The sequence below is a fragment of the Rhamphochromis sp. 'chilingali' genome, assembly GCF_963969265.1.
Source record: "Rhamphochromis sp. 'chilingali' genome assembly, chromosome: 4".
In the NCBI taxonomy this organism is placed as follows: Eukaryota; Metazoa; Chordata; class Actinopteri; order Cichliformes; family Cichlidae; genus Rhamphochromis; species Rhamphochromis sp. 'chilingali'.
Window position 1 is genome coordinate 42,991,670 of NC_137948.1, and position 18,245 is coordinate 43,009,914.

Below are 18,245 nucleotides of genomic sequence, written 5' to 3' on the forward strand. Positions count from 1 at the left end.
TTCTTTATTTCTTTAAAAAAAAGAGAGGAAAGAAAAAATGCTGAAGATATTGGAGAAAATAAAAATAGAATCCAATAAATCAGTTGTAAATTCATTCTTAAAAAATATATAAGTAATGTCAGTATTTTGCTCTGATTGGGAATTAAATGTTCCCTTGTAGCTGGCTATTTGATAAAAGTCTGCTTCAAAATGTTGAAAACTGCCATCGCCTCTACACAGCGTCAGCTGACATCCTTTCAGACTGGCACGTAAACTGCTGCTTACCTCCTGACAGTGGTTGTATTTTTATTGATAAAAGTCTGAAATTTCAGAAGGATTTAACATTTATTGTTGAAAATAACTACAGTTATGATTAAATTAACTCTATATAGACAATCCACTCCTATTCCCAGGACTTTTTGGTAATTTTTCAATTTTTAAAAAATGCATTTAAAAGGTACCGCTATCATATCTATCAATGATAACACCGGCATTTTGATACTTTAGCTGTAATGTTTATTTTTTTAGGAATGTATTTACAGCATTAAATTAAAATGTTATTTCTTCTTTAACATCAACTCTTTTTCTGCTCCAACGCTTAAAGTGAATCATCCTGTCAAGGGCAAAAATGACAAAAAGTGTTTTTATTAGGTTTGACTTTTAATTAGCTTGTCTTTATGCTGTATACCCCAGGCCACTGATGGCCAAACTGCGGCACATTTTCATTACTGTATGTAAAATGGTAAATTTGTTTAAAAATCTATATAAAACAAACGAGTTTCCTTTTCATTCTTCCAGCTCTCATTGTTGCTTACCACATAACAGCATCTCAACCTTACAGAACTGGCATAAACTATGTTCAGTTTAATAGTATTTTTAGTTTTAAGAACTGCTTAAGCAAATTTTAAAAAGTGATGTTTATTGTGTTCAAAAGAAAATGTAACATTATAGACAAGCTTGTCTTTAACTCTCTCTCTTCATCAGTTCCACAAGTGCTGAAAGGCCATATTGCCTTGTGTTTACCAGTCATGTTGGACAGATGGATCTTGCTTAGTCATTTGCCCTTTTTACAAAGTTTGTGTGTGTGTGTGTGTGTGTGTGTGTGTGTGTGTGTGTGTGTGTGTGTGTGTGTGAGAGAGAGAGAGAGAGAGAGAGAGAGAGAATGCATGTGTAAACATGACTGTGCCTTTACATAAAGTCTCTTTGTTCTAAAAATGCTTCTCGAATGAGAAAATGATCACATCAAACGTTATACAATTTATTTACATTTTAAGGTTTTGGATCAATTGTAAGCACTAAATGGACTTCAGCAAATGCTTCATTATTCAGATGGTAAGTAATTAGGTGGTCAGTTTTAAATTAATAACAATAATAATTATTTAAGGAATGAATCATTCCTTAAATAAAATATAATGAAATATAAATATAAATGCCTTATCATGGCTGCACTAGAAATATTACTTCAGTTTAATAAGACCTAACATGAGAGAGCAGAGTCGGAGACAGAGAGAGTACAGGTCATATAAAGTAACAGATTAGTGTGTCTGGTTCATTTTCAGAAATATCAGGGTTGTAAGCTTTTGCAGGTGGGTGACATTTAACATAAATACTTACAAACTGACCTTAAAATGGACACTAAGCATGCTGCAAAAACTTTCATTTTTCAAGTTGTGTGAACTAGGTTTCTTTAAACAAACAGTCTCTTTACTGAATGGTTTAAGCAGACAAACTGTTACAACTCAAAAACTATGTAATAAATTTGAAGTACACTGAATAAAATAAAACCATGGACCTAAACTCAAAATAGAGCTTGGGCATAAGTAGCAGATCATTTACAACCTTAAGTGATCTACTTAATGTCAAGCATCAACTTCTGACTTTTTATTTTTGTAATTTCTTATTAAGAAATTTATATAATAAATAGATAATAATAAAATGCTTAGATTTGAAACAGTGGTGAGTATCTATAGTGCTGTATAACACTTTTTCTTCAGTAACCAGAATGATTAGCTCAGCATTATGCAATCCTCTTTGTTCACACATACAGGTATATTCCTTCTTTCTGTGTTAATATTGTAGCAGAAAGGATAAAAAACAAAGCAACAACATTTATTTCCATGAAGCATCAGCATCAACAGGGAGTGGAAGAGTGTCCGCACACACAAATACACAGACCAGTGATACACGATCTGTCACTAATGTTTTTAATGTGAGTTTTGGAGATTAGATGACAGAAAATGCCAGACACACATATGCGCACCTATACACACAGATGTTTCTACGAGGGGGAGAGGGTGTGTGTGTGTGTGTGTTCTCTTGACACTGATGGTTTACAAATGCAGATGAATGATCGGCAAATGACAATTCCCGTAATCGTTAGCCCTCAAACCCCACCCCCACCCCCACCCTGTGTGCGCTATCCATCAAGGGAGAGTGGAAAGAGGGGGAGTCCCGAGTGTCACATTTGTCTAGGAGACCTAGACAGCAGCAAACTGAAAGAGATAAAGATTGAGTTTGCGCTCTCTCAGTCTGCCTCTTACTCTGTCGTTCCTCTCACAGCAGATTTCACCACTTTCTGTATCATCTTTGTGGTCTTTGTGTCTCTTTTGGCATCATAATCTGCTCTTCATTACTATTTACTGATGAACAAACTGAGCACAATAAAATCTATGTCATGATGCACAAAATAAAAAATGCCCAGCGCAGTAAAAACTGTAGGTTATGGTTTCCCTTACATTCCAAAGTTTTTAAAATGACTTTCTCCTCATCTTTCATTCTGTAATTTCTTTTTTAGGTAAGGTAGAAATGGCAAACTGATGGAAGCAATCCATTTCTGTGTATAAAAACTCCTGCTTTTCGATATGTCCTGGAAGGAACAAACCAGAAGCTGAGTTAAGAACAAAAACTGAGGCAAGATTTGCTTTTTCCACAAAAAGGTTTATTAGCCTAGATCCATTCTTTCTTGGAGACCCATCTGCTTATATGCATTTTGGTAGATATCAATTTGGTCAGTGCTTTCAGTTTTCCTATTACCATGACAACTTTAATGGAAAATGTTACACTGAAACAATATTTTTAAAAAGGAATTATATTATATTGGATTATTATACACCTTAAAATGAAAAGAAACACTGATAATCATGTCTGCTCTCTATAAGGCTGGAGGAGAAATCATTTAACTGTGATGTAGAGCAATGTGAAATAGTGACAAAATGTTGTATCTCTCCCTTTGTTATTGTCTTTTCTCTCATTGCATTTGACACAGCTCACTCACTCACTCTCGTTCTCTCTCTCTCTCTCTCTCTCTCTCTCTCTCACACACACACACACACACACACACACACACACACACACACACACACACACACACACACACACACACACATTTTCACAGACCCAGAGGAAACAATAACAATCAAATTCCTCCCTTCCCAGTTGTTCCTGACCCTTTCCTGCCTTGCCAGTCCTCCTTCCACCACCACCTTTTATCCATCCCTCCTCTCTCATCTCTGTCCATCTGATTTTATGAGTGTCTGGGGAGTTTGTCTGTGCATGTGTGTGTGTGTGTGTGTGTGTGTGTGTGTGTGTGTGTGTGTGTGTGTGTGTGTGTCTGTCAATGAATGTGGTGCATGTGTCTGTGTGTGGGCACAGAGGGTGTATGTAACTCTAGCAGAAAAGGGCGGCCTGTCACATTAGTGGTTGGATGGGCTAAAAAATCACTTGTGTAATCACATTTAGATGCCAGACCCAGTCATGTTAACCTCTTTATTTAGAGGTATGGATGTATTTTACAATGGCTGCAAAGATGAAAGGATTGCAAGCCAAAGAGAAGCAGAGAGTAGGTCTTGTTCCTATTACGTGTGCGTTTCCTTTCTTTCTTAAATATATCACTGTTTAAAAGTGTAGTTGCCATTTAAGATTATTTCTCTTGCAGTTTGGAAGACAACATCTAGATTTCAAATATTTGTTCAATAGTCTCAACCTGAACTCTGCAGAAAGTGATACTTGGGCAAAACCTTATGGCATCACTTATTGACTCTGAACATGTCATGGAGTCTGAGTGTTTTAGAAATCGCTTATCTGCTGGAATTTTTCCCACATGGCTAACTGTAGGGTTGCAGAAAATATCCAGAAAAATCCAGCGAGTGACAGTTCTCTGATGCCAGGCGGGATTGGATAAACTGCTTTAAGATAATAGGAAGGGAAAAGTTACTGAAATAACCAGATATAACAATCAAGGTATACAGAAGAGCATCTCTGAACACAAAGCTCATCAAACCTTGAGAGAAGAAGGTCTAGCAGCAGAAGACCACACTGGGTGCCACTCACATTGGCTAAGAACAGGAATCTGAGGCTGTAATTTACACAGGCTCACTAAAATCAGACAATAAAGTGTTGGAAAAACACTGTTACTGTTGGAATACTGTTGGGAAAAATGAAGTATCCACACCTGAACCACAGAGTAAAACAGTGAAACGTGGATTATTAAATATTATGTCTCTCTCTTCCAAGTCTCTGTTAGTACAAACTCAAAAACCAACTTGTTATCATCTATCGTCCACCTGGGCCTTAAACTGAGTTTCTGTCTGATTTCTCAGACTTTTTATCTGATTTAGTTCTGAGCTCAGATAAAATAATTATTGTGGGTGATTTTAACATCCATGTAGATGCTAAAAGTGACAGCCTCAACATGGCATTTAATCTGTTATTCGACTCAATTGGCTTCTCTCAAACTGTAAAAGAACCCACCCACCACTTTAATCACACTCTAGATCTTGTTTTAACATATGGCATAGAAACTGAACATTTAACAGTGTTTCCTGAAAACCCTCTCTTGTAATTAGTTACTTATTACTTAGTTACTATTTAAAAACATACTACACAACTTGAATATGTAATAAAGCAATAGACCTTTCAGTCTAACCATTAGAGAAAAAAATTACCCATAATCATCCCACAGATGTAATATTATCTACAGCAGGGGTGCTCACACTTTTTCCGCATGTGAGCTACTTATAAAATGACCAAGTCAACATGATCTACCCACTACAAAAATCCAAAACATATACTTATTTATAAATATATTGAGGATTCTTTATATCTACAATGTATATACATGCATAACCGCAATATCCAATATTTCACAACACAATTAACAATGTAAATTTTTTGTCATTACCTGAGTTTACTCTGATGACTTGCACTGAATTGAATCAGCCAGGGATGCATAGTCCGGACAGTAGCTGCTGACGGCCAGCCTCAAACACACTTCCAAATGTTCATCAGTCATGGTGGAACGGTACTTGGACTTAATGATGTTCATGTGGGAAAATGATGACTCACATAAATAAGTGGAGCCGAATAATGCAGTCAAAGAGGCAGCACATTTCCTCATGTTGGGGTACTTTACTTCTGTGAGTAAGTTCCAGAACTGTCCATGATCTCTGGACTTCAGCTCAATGTCGGCTTGTAGTGTCAAAATCTCATCTTCCACTCCAGAAGAGTTCAAGTGAAATAGTTTTGCAATTTTTGATGCGAGTGAATCGACATCAGCATCTTCCCGAAAAGGATAGCACATGAAGGTAGCGACTGGCTCGAGCAAAGAAAAGTCTTGAAAGCGTTTGTCAAACTCTGACAGACAATTGTCAATCTGCTCTGTGTAGCGTGCACTGTCAAGTTGCAAACAGGCCATCCCCTGCATCTCCAGCTCTGACGCCAGGTTTTGAAAGTTTATCAAATCATGGCGCTGCAGCTTTAAAGAGAGATGTTGCATCTTTCGTTTGAAAGCATTAACTGAGCTGATCATGTTGATCACTGTTTTGTCTTTTCCTTGCAGCTGTAGATTAAGGTCATTCAACATGTTTGTCAGATCGGTTAAAAATGCCAAGTCTAACAGCCACTGACCGTCATTAAGTTGCATGTATTCTGCTTGTCCAGCTACACGGAAAAACTCCTTAATCTCCGGACAGAGCTCTCGAAATCTTTGCAGGAATTTCCCTCGACTAAGCCACCTCACGTCAGTGTGTAGCAACAACTCAGAGTGGTCGCAGTCAGCCTTCTCCAGATGTGCACGAAATAACCGTCTTTGAAGAGATCTGGCGCGAATAGAACAGGCGATCTTCGTTGCAACATTCATGATCTCCTTCATGTTGAGCATTTTAGCGCATAACGCTTGTTGGTGGATTATGCAATGGTAATTTAGGAAGTCCGGGAAAGCATCGTCCTGCCTGCACTTGGCAATAAATCCATTCAAGCGGCCAACCATTGCGGGTGCTCCATCTGTGGTAATAGACACCAATTTGTACACTGGGAGCTGGGTTTTCTCGATAAAGTTTTTGAACGACTGAAATATGTCCTCTCCTCGCGTCTGTTCTTTCATGGGCAGGACTGTTAATAGCTCTTCTTTTGCAGTGATATCAGTAAACACCATACGAATGAAAATGCACACCTGGGCTGTGTCACTCACGTCCGTAGATTCGTCCAACTGCAGTGAGAAACACTGGCAATCTCCGATGTCCTTCCAAAGTTGCTGGGTTAAATCCTCCGCCATGGCTTCACAGCGCCGTGTAACTGTACTTCTTGACAGCTGGAGAGCTTTGATCGAAGATGTTATTTCTGCCTTATTTTTAAAGTCTCGGAACAATGAGTCAGCTGCTTCAACGAATGCCTCTTTTACCATCTCTCCATCTTGAAAAGACTTCTTGTTTTTAACGATGATGTGACTCACCCGGAACGATGCTTCGGTGGCGGCTTTCGCTTTTGAAGTTTGTTGTGTGAAAAATGACTGCTGTCCGGACAACTGGGATTTTAGTTCCTTCACCTTTTTCTTTCTTAGCTCGCTTTTCGGCGGGAATGTAGTGTCGTATTTTCCGTGAACAGTTCGAAAATGCCGCTCCACATTTCCCTTCTTTGGCATTGCGATGGCAGCCTGGCAGATGAGGCAAACGCACTTCGAAAATGACATCGTGAAAAAAAAGTCTTCCTCCCATTCCGTATGAAAGTGATACGTTTTTGTCTTCTTACTTGGTCCAGCTCCCTCACTCATTTTTAACCCTTTCTTAGGTTTAGAAAAAACCGAGAGCTAAAAATTGGAGTTAACTCGCTGACTAGCTTGTCAGTTTTACTACACTTCGCGCCGCTGTTTGCACATGCGCAGCGACCTAAGCGTCAGAAAAAAATCCGATGTCATCTGACTGGCTTCCCTGTATCAATCAAGTGACGGGATGGATGATAGGCTGGCATCTATTTTTTTAATGCCATGCGATCTACCAATACTACCTTTGCGATCGACTGGTCGATCGCGATCGACGTATTGAGCACCCCTGATCTACAGCTACTCTTAGTACCATTGATGTTAAGTTAGACTCTTTTTCTCTAATTGATCTTTCTGAGTTAACTTCAATAATTACTTCCTCCAAACCATCAACCTGTCTTTTAGACCCCATTCCTACAAAACTGCTCAAAGAAGTCCTGCCATTAATTAATTCTTCGATCTTAAATATGATCAACCTATCTCTAATGATCACCTATGTACCACAGGCCTTCAAGCTGGCTGTAGTTAAACCTTTACTCAAAAAGCATCTCTAGACCCAGCAGTCTTAGCTAATTATAGGCCAATCTCCAACCTTCCTTTCATATCAAAAATCCTTGAAAGAGTAGTTGTCAAACAGCTAACAGATCATCTGCAGAGGAATGGTTTATTTGAAGAGTTTCAGTCACGTTTCAGAGCTCATCACAGCACAGAAACAGCTTTAGTGAAGGTTACAAATGATCTTCTTATGGCCTCTGACAGTGGACTCATCTCTGTGCTTGTCCTGCTAGACCTCAGTGCAGCGTTCGATACTGTCGACCATAATATCCTATTAGAGCGATTAGAACATGCTGTAGGTATTACAGGTACTGCACTGCAGTGGTTTGTATCATATCTATCTAATAGACTCCAGTTTGTGCATGTAAATGGAGAGTCCTCTTCACACACTGAGGTTAATTATGGAGTTCCACAGGGTTCAGTGCTAGGACCAATTCTGTTTACATTATACATGCTTCCCTTAGGCCGGGGGTGTCCCAACTTTTTTCACTGAGGGCCACATTCATAAAAATATGGGAGGGGCTGGGCCACTTACTAGAAATTAGGTATATAACCTTAACTTTAGTGTATTAAATTTAGAAAAATCACTTAAAAGTGGTCAAATGTGTTATATTGTTGAATATAATTAAAGACAAAACTGCCTTCATCACAGCTTTCCATAAATGGATCTTTACTGATTTATTCAGAAAAAGCTTTGGTAGCTCATTCTCACAACAGCAGCCTCAGATTTCTTCTTAGACAGAAGATTTACAGCGCAGAGAAAAAAACATTAAAGGGGAACGGGTACATTTCAAGGTTGTTATTTAAGTTATTAGGCTTAGCAAAACATCTATTAACGTCAGTTTGAAACGATTATCAACATTAACAGACTGAACTGGACTTAATAACAGGAGTGCATAATTTTAGTAAATTATTCTGGTGAGTATCAGCTGCGCTGGGTATGTAAATCGGGCCATCCAGCTGCGGTGCTGATCCGACGCCACTCGTACCAAAAAGCACAAAAAAAAAATACTGTTGCTGACCCTGTAGGAGAGTAGTGATGGGATTTCCGGCTCTTTTTAGAGAACCGGCTCTTTGGGTTGTTTTGTTGCTTTAATTAATTTATTATTAACAATAATATAAAATTATGCACAAAAGGAATTACTAATGTAAAAAAAAAAGTGGTTTTATTTATATATGTTTATATATAAATATATGCGGTGGCCCCTAGAGACAAATCACGTACAAACTCCAAAACACATCCCGAGCGTTAACTGAACTTCCAAAACAGAGCTACCTTGATCACTTAAATTACACAATTGAAAGCATATGTGTATTGTTTGTGTATTTATACACAAGCACTCATATATATTCAAATAATTAAAAAAAAAAGTTCATTTACCTGTTACTACCACACACCAGATCTGGTCGTTGGTACTTGCTGGCTTGTGTAGCCACTAGGTAACAAAAGCTCAACACTGCGCTCAACACTGCACGTACAAAAGACAATTTCGGTTGTCTTTTGTACGTGTTTTGGAGTTTGTACGTGTTTCGTCTCTAGGGGCCACCGTAAATATACTTTTATTTATTCACTCCACATAAAATGTAATAAATAAATCATATAATACAAAAACCAACTATTCACATTTCAACTTTTAACTATTTAAATTTTCTGCTTTTTCCTTTTAAACAAGTTTAAAGTGAAACAACACAAAACACTGCAAACCACAACACAATTAAATATAAATTAAAATATGAAAACAAAAAGAAGATGTGCATTCTCTGTCATATGGGCCTGCATGAATAAACTTTCTGAATCCTTTATCATCTGCTACTGAAAACAGTTGTGGATGATTACTATACCTTTCTAATGTGACGTTGTTGTCCCTGGATCTGTTTCTCTCTCCCTCCCACTCTGTTCTTGTGCTACTGCGAGTGTAACTACCGCCCCTCCCCCTCTGCCCAGCGTAAAGCACAAGGCTCGTGTGCGGAGTGAAGTGGAAAAAAAGTGCGAGAGAGAGAGAGGGTGAGAGAAGGAAAAAAAAAACCCACGGGCTCGCGTCGGTCGCGTCAAAGATCCGGCTCTAAGAGCAATTTCGTTCGCGACCGACACATCACTACAGGAGAGCTACCAGTGTCGGATGCATAGGCCAGATGTTTGGTTTCATAATGACGTCGTACATTATACTCTTTCATAACTGCCACAGTTTCAGTGCAGATGAAACAGACACACTTCCCCTTGAATTCTTTGAAGAAATATTCACTCTCCCACCGTGTCTGAAATTTTCTGCACTCACTTTCTACCTTTCGCTTCTTTGGCTCTGCCATGTTTAGTAACTTGGGGTAAATTTCTTCTGTGATAGTCCTTTTTGGTGGAGCAACTGCCTTGATCAACAGCCGCTCCCCCTGGTGTTAAAACTAAGAAGTGCAATACACTCAAGAAAAAGTTGAAGTGCGACCATATTCTATTCTATTTATAAAATTACTTGCGGGGCAGAATTTGGACACCCCTGCCTTAGGCAGCATCATTAGAAAACATAGCATACATTTTCACTGCTATGCAGATGACACCCAGCTCTATCTGTCCATGAAGCCAGATAACACACACCAATGAGTTAAACTGCAGAAAATCTTAGAAATATGGTATCTAAGCCGATTCTTCCTCTGGATGGCATTACCTTGGCCTCCAGTAACGCTGTGAGGAACCTTGGAGTCATTTTTGACCAGGACATGTCCTTCAATGCACACATTAAACAAATATGTAAGACTGCTTTCTTCCATTTGTGCAACATCTCTAAAGTTAGAAATATCCTGTCTCAGAGTGACGCTGAAAAACTAATTCATGCATTTATTACTTCCAGGCTGGACGACTGCAATTCATTATTATCAGGATGTCCAAAAAACTCCCTGAAAAGCCTTCAGCTAATCCAAAATGCTGCAGCAAGAGTCCTGACAGGGACTAGAAAGAGAGAGCAGATTTCTCCTGTTTTGGCTTCCCTTCATTGGCTTCCTGTTAAATCCAGAATTCAAAATCCTGCTCCTCACATACAAGGTCTTAAATAATCAGGCCCCATCTTATCTTAATGACCTTGTAGTACCATATCACCCTATTAGAGCACTTCGCTCTCGCTCTGCAGGCCTACTTGTTGTTCCTAGAGTATTTAAAAGTAGAATGGGAGGGAGAGCCTTCAGTTTTCAGGCCCCTCTTCTGTGGAACCAGCTTCCAGTTTGGATTCAGGAGACAGACACTATCTCTACTTTCAAGATTAGGCTTAGAAAACTTGAGGAATATATGGCAGAGAGATTTGAGTTGTGTAATTTGTAAAGAAGATTGGTGCAGAATTTTGTCATTCTCCAATGAGTATAAAAGAGAAGCCAGGGGTAAATTTCCTCAGTACAAGTTAATACACAGATGGTACTTCACTTTTTGTAAACTTTACAGAATGGGAATAATTTCCAACAAAATGTGCTGGAAATGTAGCTCAGATTCAGGGACATTTATGCATGTTATTTCGGAATGTGGGAAAGTTTATCCCTTTTGGCAAAAAGTATTGGACAGAATAGGAAGGTGGATTGGTTTGATAATACCCTTGCCACCAAGACTGTGCTTATTAGGGGATCGGTCTTACCTGTTACCTGGGGTTTCAAAATATGATTTTGTGGTTATAAAGGTGGGGGTGATTGCAGCGGCTTGAGTGATTCTCAGTGTGTGGAAGGAACACTCTCCTCCAGAAAATAATAGCTGGGAAGAAAATACACTGAAAATGGTGTCATATGAAAAATTAATGATGATATGAAGGGTTTTGACAAATCATGTGTTTTTGGCTGAGATTGATGGATTTTATTTTGGCAGTGCAATTATCTTTTGTTTAATGTTATTTTTGCTGTGTTGTATGTTTGTTTAGGCACTTAATAACAGAATAACCTAAGAATTTGATTTTACTGTCTCTTTTTTTGTGTGTGTGTGTTGATATTTGGTAACTATTGACAATGGACCCAAAATGCAAATATGAATTAACCATGGGATTGGAAGCTGTCTTTTTTGTTTTGCTAAATTTTGAAAACAAATAAAGACTTCAGTTCCAAAAAGAAAAGAAAAGAAGAGGCTTCAAACTGACCCTGAATCCTCCCTTAGTTATGCTGCAATAGGTGTAGGCTGCTGGGGATTCCCATGATGCACTGGGCGTTTCGTCTTCAGTCACCATGTTTTAATAGACCTCTCTGCATTGAATCATACTTGTAATTAATTAATCTCTGGCTCTCTTCCATGTCTTTTGTCCTGTCTTCCTTCTCTCTCCCCAACCGCTTGTGGCCGCCCCTCCCTGAGCCTGGTGCTGCCGGAGGTTTCTTCCTGTTAAAAGGGAGTTTTTCCTTTCCACTGTCACCAAAGTGCTGCTCATAGGGGTCATATGATTGTTGGGTTTTTCTCTGTATGTATTATTGTAGGGTCTACCTTACAATATAAAGCACCTTGAGGCAACTGTTGTTGTGATTTGGCGCTGTATAAATAAAACTGAATTAAATTGAACTGAAAAATCTGACAACATGAAATCATGCCTTCATCCTGCCTGTATCAACAATTCAGTCTGCTGTTAGGGATGCAGTGGTGCAGGGGATATTTTCTTGGCACACTTTGGGCCCTTTAGTTCCAATTGAGCATCATTTAAATCCCACATCCTGCCTAAGTATTATTGCTGACCATGTCCGTCCCTTTATGACCACAGTGTACTCATCTTCTGATGTGCCATGCCGCAAAACTCAAATCATTTCAAAGTGCTTTCTTTAGTAGTGAGTTCAGTGTACTCAAATGGCCTCCAGTGACCAGATCTCAGTCCAATAGAGCACCTTTGGGATATAGTGGGTCAGGAGATTTGCATCAAAGAAGTATGGTTCATTTGTTCATTTGTAATGCTATGTTGTCAAAATGGACCAAAAAATGGAGGAATCTTTCCAGCACCTTGTTGAGGCAACACAAGATTTTGAAAATAGGTAGCGTAAAAAAAGCCCTGAAGCAAAGTGAACATTCACACATATCTTGATTTAATGCTAGCCTTTAGAAGAATGATGAGAGGCTAAATGCAATAACATATACAGAATTTTCCATTTGTCATTCTTTCTCGTATGGAACCTTGTTTGATTTGTTTCTTTTTAAAGTTTGACCAGTGAGGGCAGTGAATGTTACTTTATTGTAATGATAATTATAATGATTGATTTCATCTTTTTAGTTATTTTCCATAAACACAGTGATACTTGTAAGCACGTCCCTTCTAAGAAAAAAATATAGTGTATCCTTATGAGTTATGCTTCATAGATAGACTCAACAGTGTCATAAACTACGGAGATTTATGATGTAGCATGAATTTAGTATTTCAATCCAACAAGAAGTAAACTGATGGGCGGCATAAAGTCAAAATGTTTAAATAGGAGATTTCTAAAAAAAAAAAAAAAAAATCAGATTGAAGAGGTTGCTGTGTTAATTTCATTTCTTAGCTTCATGAACCAATGCAACAATTATTATTGATTATATTGCTATGATTTGCAAGCTCTGTACAATAGTAGGCTCAAAAGCACAGACACATTTCAAAAATATAATGTGCAACATACTGTCTGTAAATCTACAGTCCAGTAAATCCTTTTTCAGCCCTCAGCGTCTGTCAGGACTGAATATGTACCCAGACAAGAAACCACAATCGCTGGGGATGTTGCTACTTCCCTGTCGCTGTCACTCTGTCACACAAAAAGTCCCTCCGTTACTCTGTTTTGTTCTCCTGACACACAGGCGTGCTGTCAGTTTCTCCCAGGTCACAGCAGAGACACTTTTTTAGTCCCTTGCTGTATTCACAGCGGCACAGAGGTTGAGTGAGGAGTGTCTATCTTTTTCAAGCCACCACTTGTTTTTGGCACCTAATTTTCATCCATCTTTTTGTCACACTACTGTGTGACATAACACTGAACCATTCTTACAGCGATAACTTGTCCTCAGCTTTACCTGTGTTGCTGCTAGTTTGGTCAGACAAATATGCTATACATAATAATTTTTAATTTACATCTTTCTTTATTCTCACACAGCATTTAAAATCAAATAATTACTAAATACATACTTTAAAGCATATGGTGTTGTGCTCACTTTATTTTGTCCATTTTCAGTATTGATTTGTTCCAAGACAGTGTACTGAAAAATTCTCCACTCCCTGTGTAGCTGTTTCATAGCTGATGTTTACACTGGTGTAATGTTGTTTTAAACTCTTTGGCCCTATTCTTAGCCCACGGCTGATAGGAGTCCAAGGTTCTTGCCTTTGCTTACACTAAGATTTCACATCATCTGAAAGGATTCAACATTGATCTTATAGCCCAGGGCCAGTTTACTTGTACTCTGAGGATGCATTGCACTCCTGAAAATCTTCTTTCAGGACTGGACTCCTGAAAGTCTAACAGTAAAGATTTGTCAAAGTTGCTGCAGAGTGCAAAGGAGTGAAAAATAAGCCTCAAGTTAACTCTTGGTCTTTACTTAGTCTGTGGTTTTAAATAAATAAAGAAACAGGCAGCTGCCATCATGGGATTTGAGTCAAGCACAGTGGCACACGGTCTTGTTGCTAGGAGAATTCTGATTATTCCTGCAATCTGTAATTTGTGCTTGATTTGTGCTTGTGTGTGCCCTCTCACAGCTGTGCAGGCATGAATAGACTGTATGCTACTTAACAATTTGTATGTGCTAAAAATTAACCTTGCTATATAGCTATTGTGCAGTTGCTAACATGCTGTAGATGCCAGGAAGTAGAATAGTCACAAAGCTTTCACCCACATGTTCTTCTGCTGTCTAGGTCCTCAACAGCTGTTTCATTTGCCACTGTTGGTGTTATCGCTAAGATGAGATAACACGTGAGAATGCATAAAAACAGTGGCCTGAATTGAAAGAGGAGTTAAAGTTAGACAGACAGCTAAATGGCTGAGAAAAAAACCCAGTAGAATTTATTAGAAAATAAGAAAGAAGAAGAAGAAGCATACCTCCAGGAACAAATAAGAGTGTAGCTTAAGCAGTTTCTATGTGGACATCAATAAAGTTAAAATATTATGTGTCTTGCTGTTTTTTGTTTGTTTTCAGTTTCCACAGTGTCACCCTCACTGCAGCTTTAATTTCACATCCACTCGTTTTTTTCCATCCGTCTTTAAGAAGACATATTCTGAGGTTATATTCTGGAACGCACTACCTTTCTAAAAACTGGATACATTGTAGCCAACAGATACTGTGTGTATTAAAAAAATTCACATGCAAATTTAGAAACATAGTCACAAGGAAACTTGCATCATTATTTCCTTATTAGGTTCATAGCCATAGTGCTGAAGAGCATGCCCTTCAAAAAGAAAGATCGTGAATAATCTGTAACCATGTTTTCCAAATCAAATACATTCAGATATTTTTATTTTATATTATTGTTCTGCTTATTTTTATCCTGCTGCTAATTATAATGGACTATATTAGCATAATCTCTTTTATGAATGTATTTAAAATCAGTGATCAAGTCCAAGATACTTCCTTTTGGGGGGGCATAAAAATAAATACTGGTCTAAATTGCAGAAAAGTTTGCTGCCTTTATATTACTGGCTTTCTGGACAGTTCAACCTTTTCAGTTCTGCATTAGAGGAAGAGCCTAACATGATGCTTTACCTGCTTGAAATAGGCAGTGGATTGCTATAAGCTCCAGAGTGATTGCTCTTCAGACAAACCTCGTCCCTTCTTGAGGTAGACAAAGGTAAAAAGGAAGAGGACGTACAGTGGGGCAAAAAAGTATTTAGTCAGCCACCGATTGTGCAAGTTCCCCCACTTAAAATGATGACAGAGGTCAGTAATTTGCACCAGAGGTACACTTCAACTGTGAGAGACAGAATGTGAAAAAAAAAATCCATGAATCCACATGGTAGGATTTGTAAAGAATTTATTCGTAAATCAGGGTGGAAAATAAGTATTTGGTCAATAACAAAAATACAACTCAATACTTTGTAACATAACCTTTGTTGGCAATAACAGAGGTCAAACGTTTACTATAGGTCTTTACCAGGTTTGCACACACAGTAGCTGGTATTTTGGCCCATTCCTCCATGCAGATCTTCTCGAGAGCAGTGATGTTTTGGGGCTGTCGCCGAGCAACACGGACTTTCAACTCCCGCCACAGATTTTCTATGGGGTTGAGGTCTGGAGACTGGCTAGGCCACTCCAGGACTTTCAAATGCTTCTTACGGAGCCACTCCTTTGTTGCCCGGGCGGTGTGTTTTGGATCATTGTCATGTTGGAAGACCCAGCCTCGTTTCATCTTCAAAGTTCTCACTGATGGAAGGAGGTTTTGGCTCAAAATCTCACGATACATGGCCCCATTCATTCTGTCCTTAACACGGATCAGTCGTCCTGTCCCCTTGGCAGAAAAACAGCCCCATAGCATGATGTTTCCACCCCCATGCTTCATAGTAGGTATGGTGTTCTTGGGATGCAACTCAGTATTCTTCTTCCTCCAAACACGACGAGTTGAGTTTATACCAAAAAGTTCTACTTTGGTTTCATCTGACCACATGACATTCTCCCAATCCTCTGCTGTATCATCCATGTGCTCTCTGGCAAACTTCAGACGGGCCTGGACATGCACTGGCTTCAGCAGCGGAACACGTCTGGCACTGCGGCATTTGATTCCCTGCCGTTGTAGTGTGTTACTGATGGTGACCTTTGTTACTTTGGTCCCAGCTCTCTGCAGGTCATTCACCAGGTCCCCCCGTGTGGTTCTGGGATCTTTGCTCACCGTTCTCATGATCATTTTGACCCCACGGGATGAGATCTTGCGTGGAGCCCCAGATCGTGGGAGATTATCAGTGGTCTTGTATGTCTTCCATTTTCTGATGATTGCTCCCACAGTTGATTTTTTCACACCAAGCTGCTTGCCTATTGTTGATTCACTCTTCCCAGTCTGGTGCAGGTCTACAATACTTTTCCTGGTGTCCTTCGAAAGCTCTTTGGTCTTGGCCATGGCGGAGTTTGGAGTCTGACTGTTTGAGGCTGTGGACAGGTGTCTTTTATACAGATGATGAGTTCAAACAGGTGCCATTCATACAGGTAACGAGTGGGGGACAGAAAAGCTTCTTACAGAAGACGTTACAGGTCTGTGAGAGCCAGAGATTTTCCTTGTTTGAGGTGACCAAATACTTATTTTCCACCCTAATTTACGAATAAATTCTTTACAAATCCTACCATGTGAATTCATGGATTTTTTTTTCACATTCTGTCTCTCACAGTTGAAGTGTACCTCTGGTGCAAATTACTGACCTCTGTCATCATTTTAGGTGGGGAAACTTGCACAATCGGTGGCTGACTAAATACTTTTTTGCCCCACTGTAGTTAAACTAGACAGCCTGTATAAATTACCTGGGACGGAGAATTAGAGCACCCCAAGCTTAAGAGTGATTTAAAAATAGTCTGAAAAGACCAGAAATGATATATATACACATTCGTGATTATGTTGAGGCTAGTTTTTACAATAATGTAGCACTGGGATTATGATGCCAAGTAGAAATAATTAGTCAGTTAACAACAAGATCAAATTTCAGATTGCATGAGTAGCAGTCTTCTGTCACTCCATTTTAGCCTGCTGCCATCCGCCAATGTGTAGAATGTAGATACCACTCCAAAGCAAACAGCGGTTCCTGTGAGCTTTTAAGGTGCAATGTAAAAAAAAAAGGTTACAACTATTTATACCACCAAAGAGTCATTTTGACTCTGAAATGAATCAATGTAAACTAGTCTAAGGACGCTGGAAATAAGAAGGCTGACAGATGAGATGTGAAAGGAAGTCCAGGCTTTCACTTCTTAAACCAAATGCTGGAGAGTAGCAGGAATTTAAACCCTAGAAGGAGTTGTCTGTTAAAACGGTTGTTGACCCACTATTAATCATATGAGGCAAGGTGTGAGAAAAAGAAGGTGTGGATCATTGCAGTGGGTGGAAGTATGAATGTGTGTGAACGTTAGACTGCTTGTATGACTGAGGCAAGTTGCATAAAGTGCTTTGAGTCCTCAGGTAGACTAGAAAAGGTCTTTATAAGCACCAGTCCATTTACCCTCCAAAGGTTTATGGTGAAATCACTGCGAGACTTTGCCTTACCCTGTCATGTGACCTACTGAGGTCACCTAATGCAACATGTAATCGAGTCATCTGGGAAGTCTGCATTGTAGTTGGCAGACAGTTGGTGTTGTAAGCAGCCCCTAGGACTGATGGTCCTTGACAGTGGACATAGATGGCCTCTTTTACTCCTCTTTCAAACCATCTGTCTCCTCAGTCCATACTGTGAACACTGGCGACCTTTATCCTTCAGATGCAGCTGTGCCTTGTTCTGTGGAGGTGGCTCTTCTGTGCTGTGCATTGATGGAGTAACTTTTTGGTTTCTCCAGTGTAGAGCTCCAAAGCACTCCTCACTGCACAGCACACACTTTGTTGTTTAACTTGTGTTTGGGAGTTTTTTCCTTGGACCCAGTTGTGTCTGTGGCTGGACCACTATAATTACTGTTTCATTGCTTGCCATTTCTTCTATTAAATTAAAAAAAAAAAATCTTAATTATGTTACGATATTGTTCATGACATGTAACAGCATTCTAACCACACTGGGGCTTACATGTCCCAGTAAGACCAGAATGATTATTCCTTTTAGTTTTTGTTTTTCACAA

The 18,245-nt window shown here is 39.2% G+C and overlaps 2 protein-coding genes across 2 annotated transcripts in view; one reads left to right on the forward strand and one right to left on the reverse strand.

The window, feature by feature from the left end:
* The window catches only part of LOC308395955 (teneurin-3-like), a gene marked incomplete at its 3' end in the record, with an annotated part of 636,927 nt that overhangs the window by 377,151 nt on the left and 241,531 nt on the right, over positions 1-18,245 (forward strand). The gene's annotated exons all lie outside the window — the stretch shown is intronic.
* On the reverse strand, positions 2,356-6,943 carry LOC308395049 (general transcription factor II-I repeat domain-containing protein 2-like; the record flags this gene model as incomplete). Its single annotated transcript, XM_080879699.1, has 2 exons — positions 2,356-2,456; positions 5,182-6,943. 2 exons carry the CDS (start codon positions 6,941-6,943, stop codon positions 2,356-2,358), a joined length of 1,863 nt encoding a protein of 620 aa, XP_080735825.1.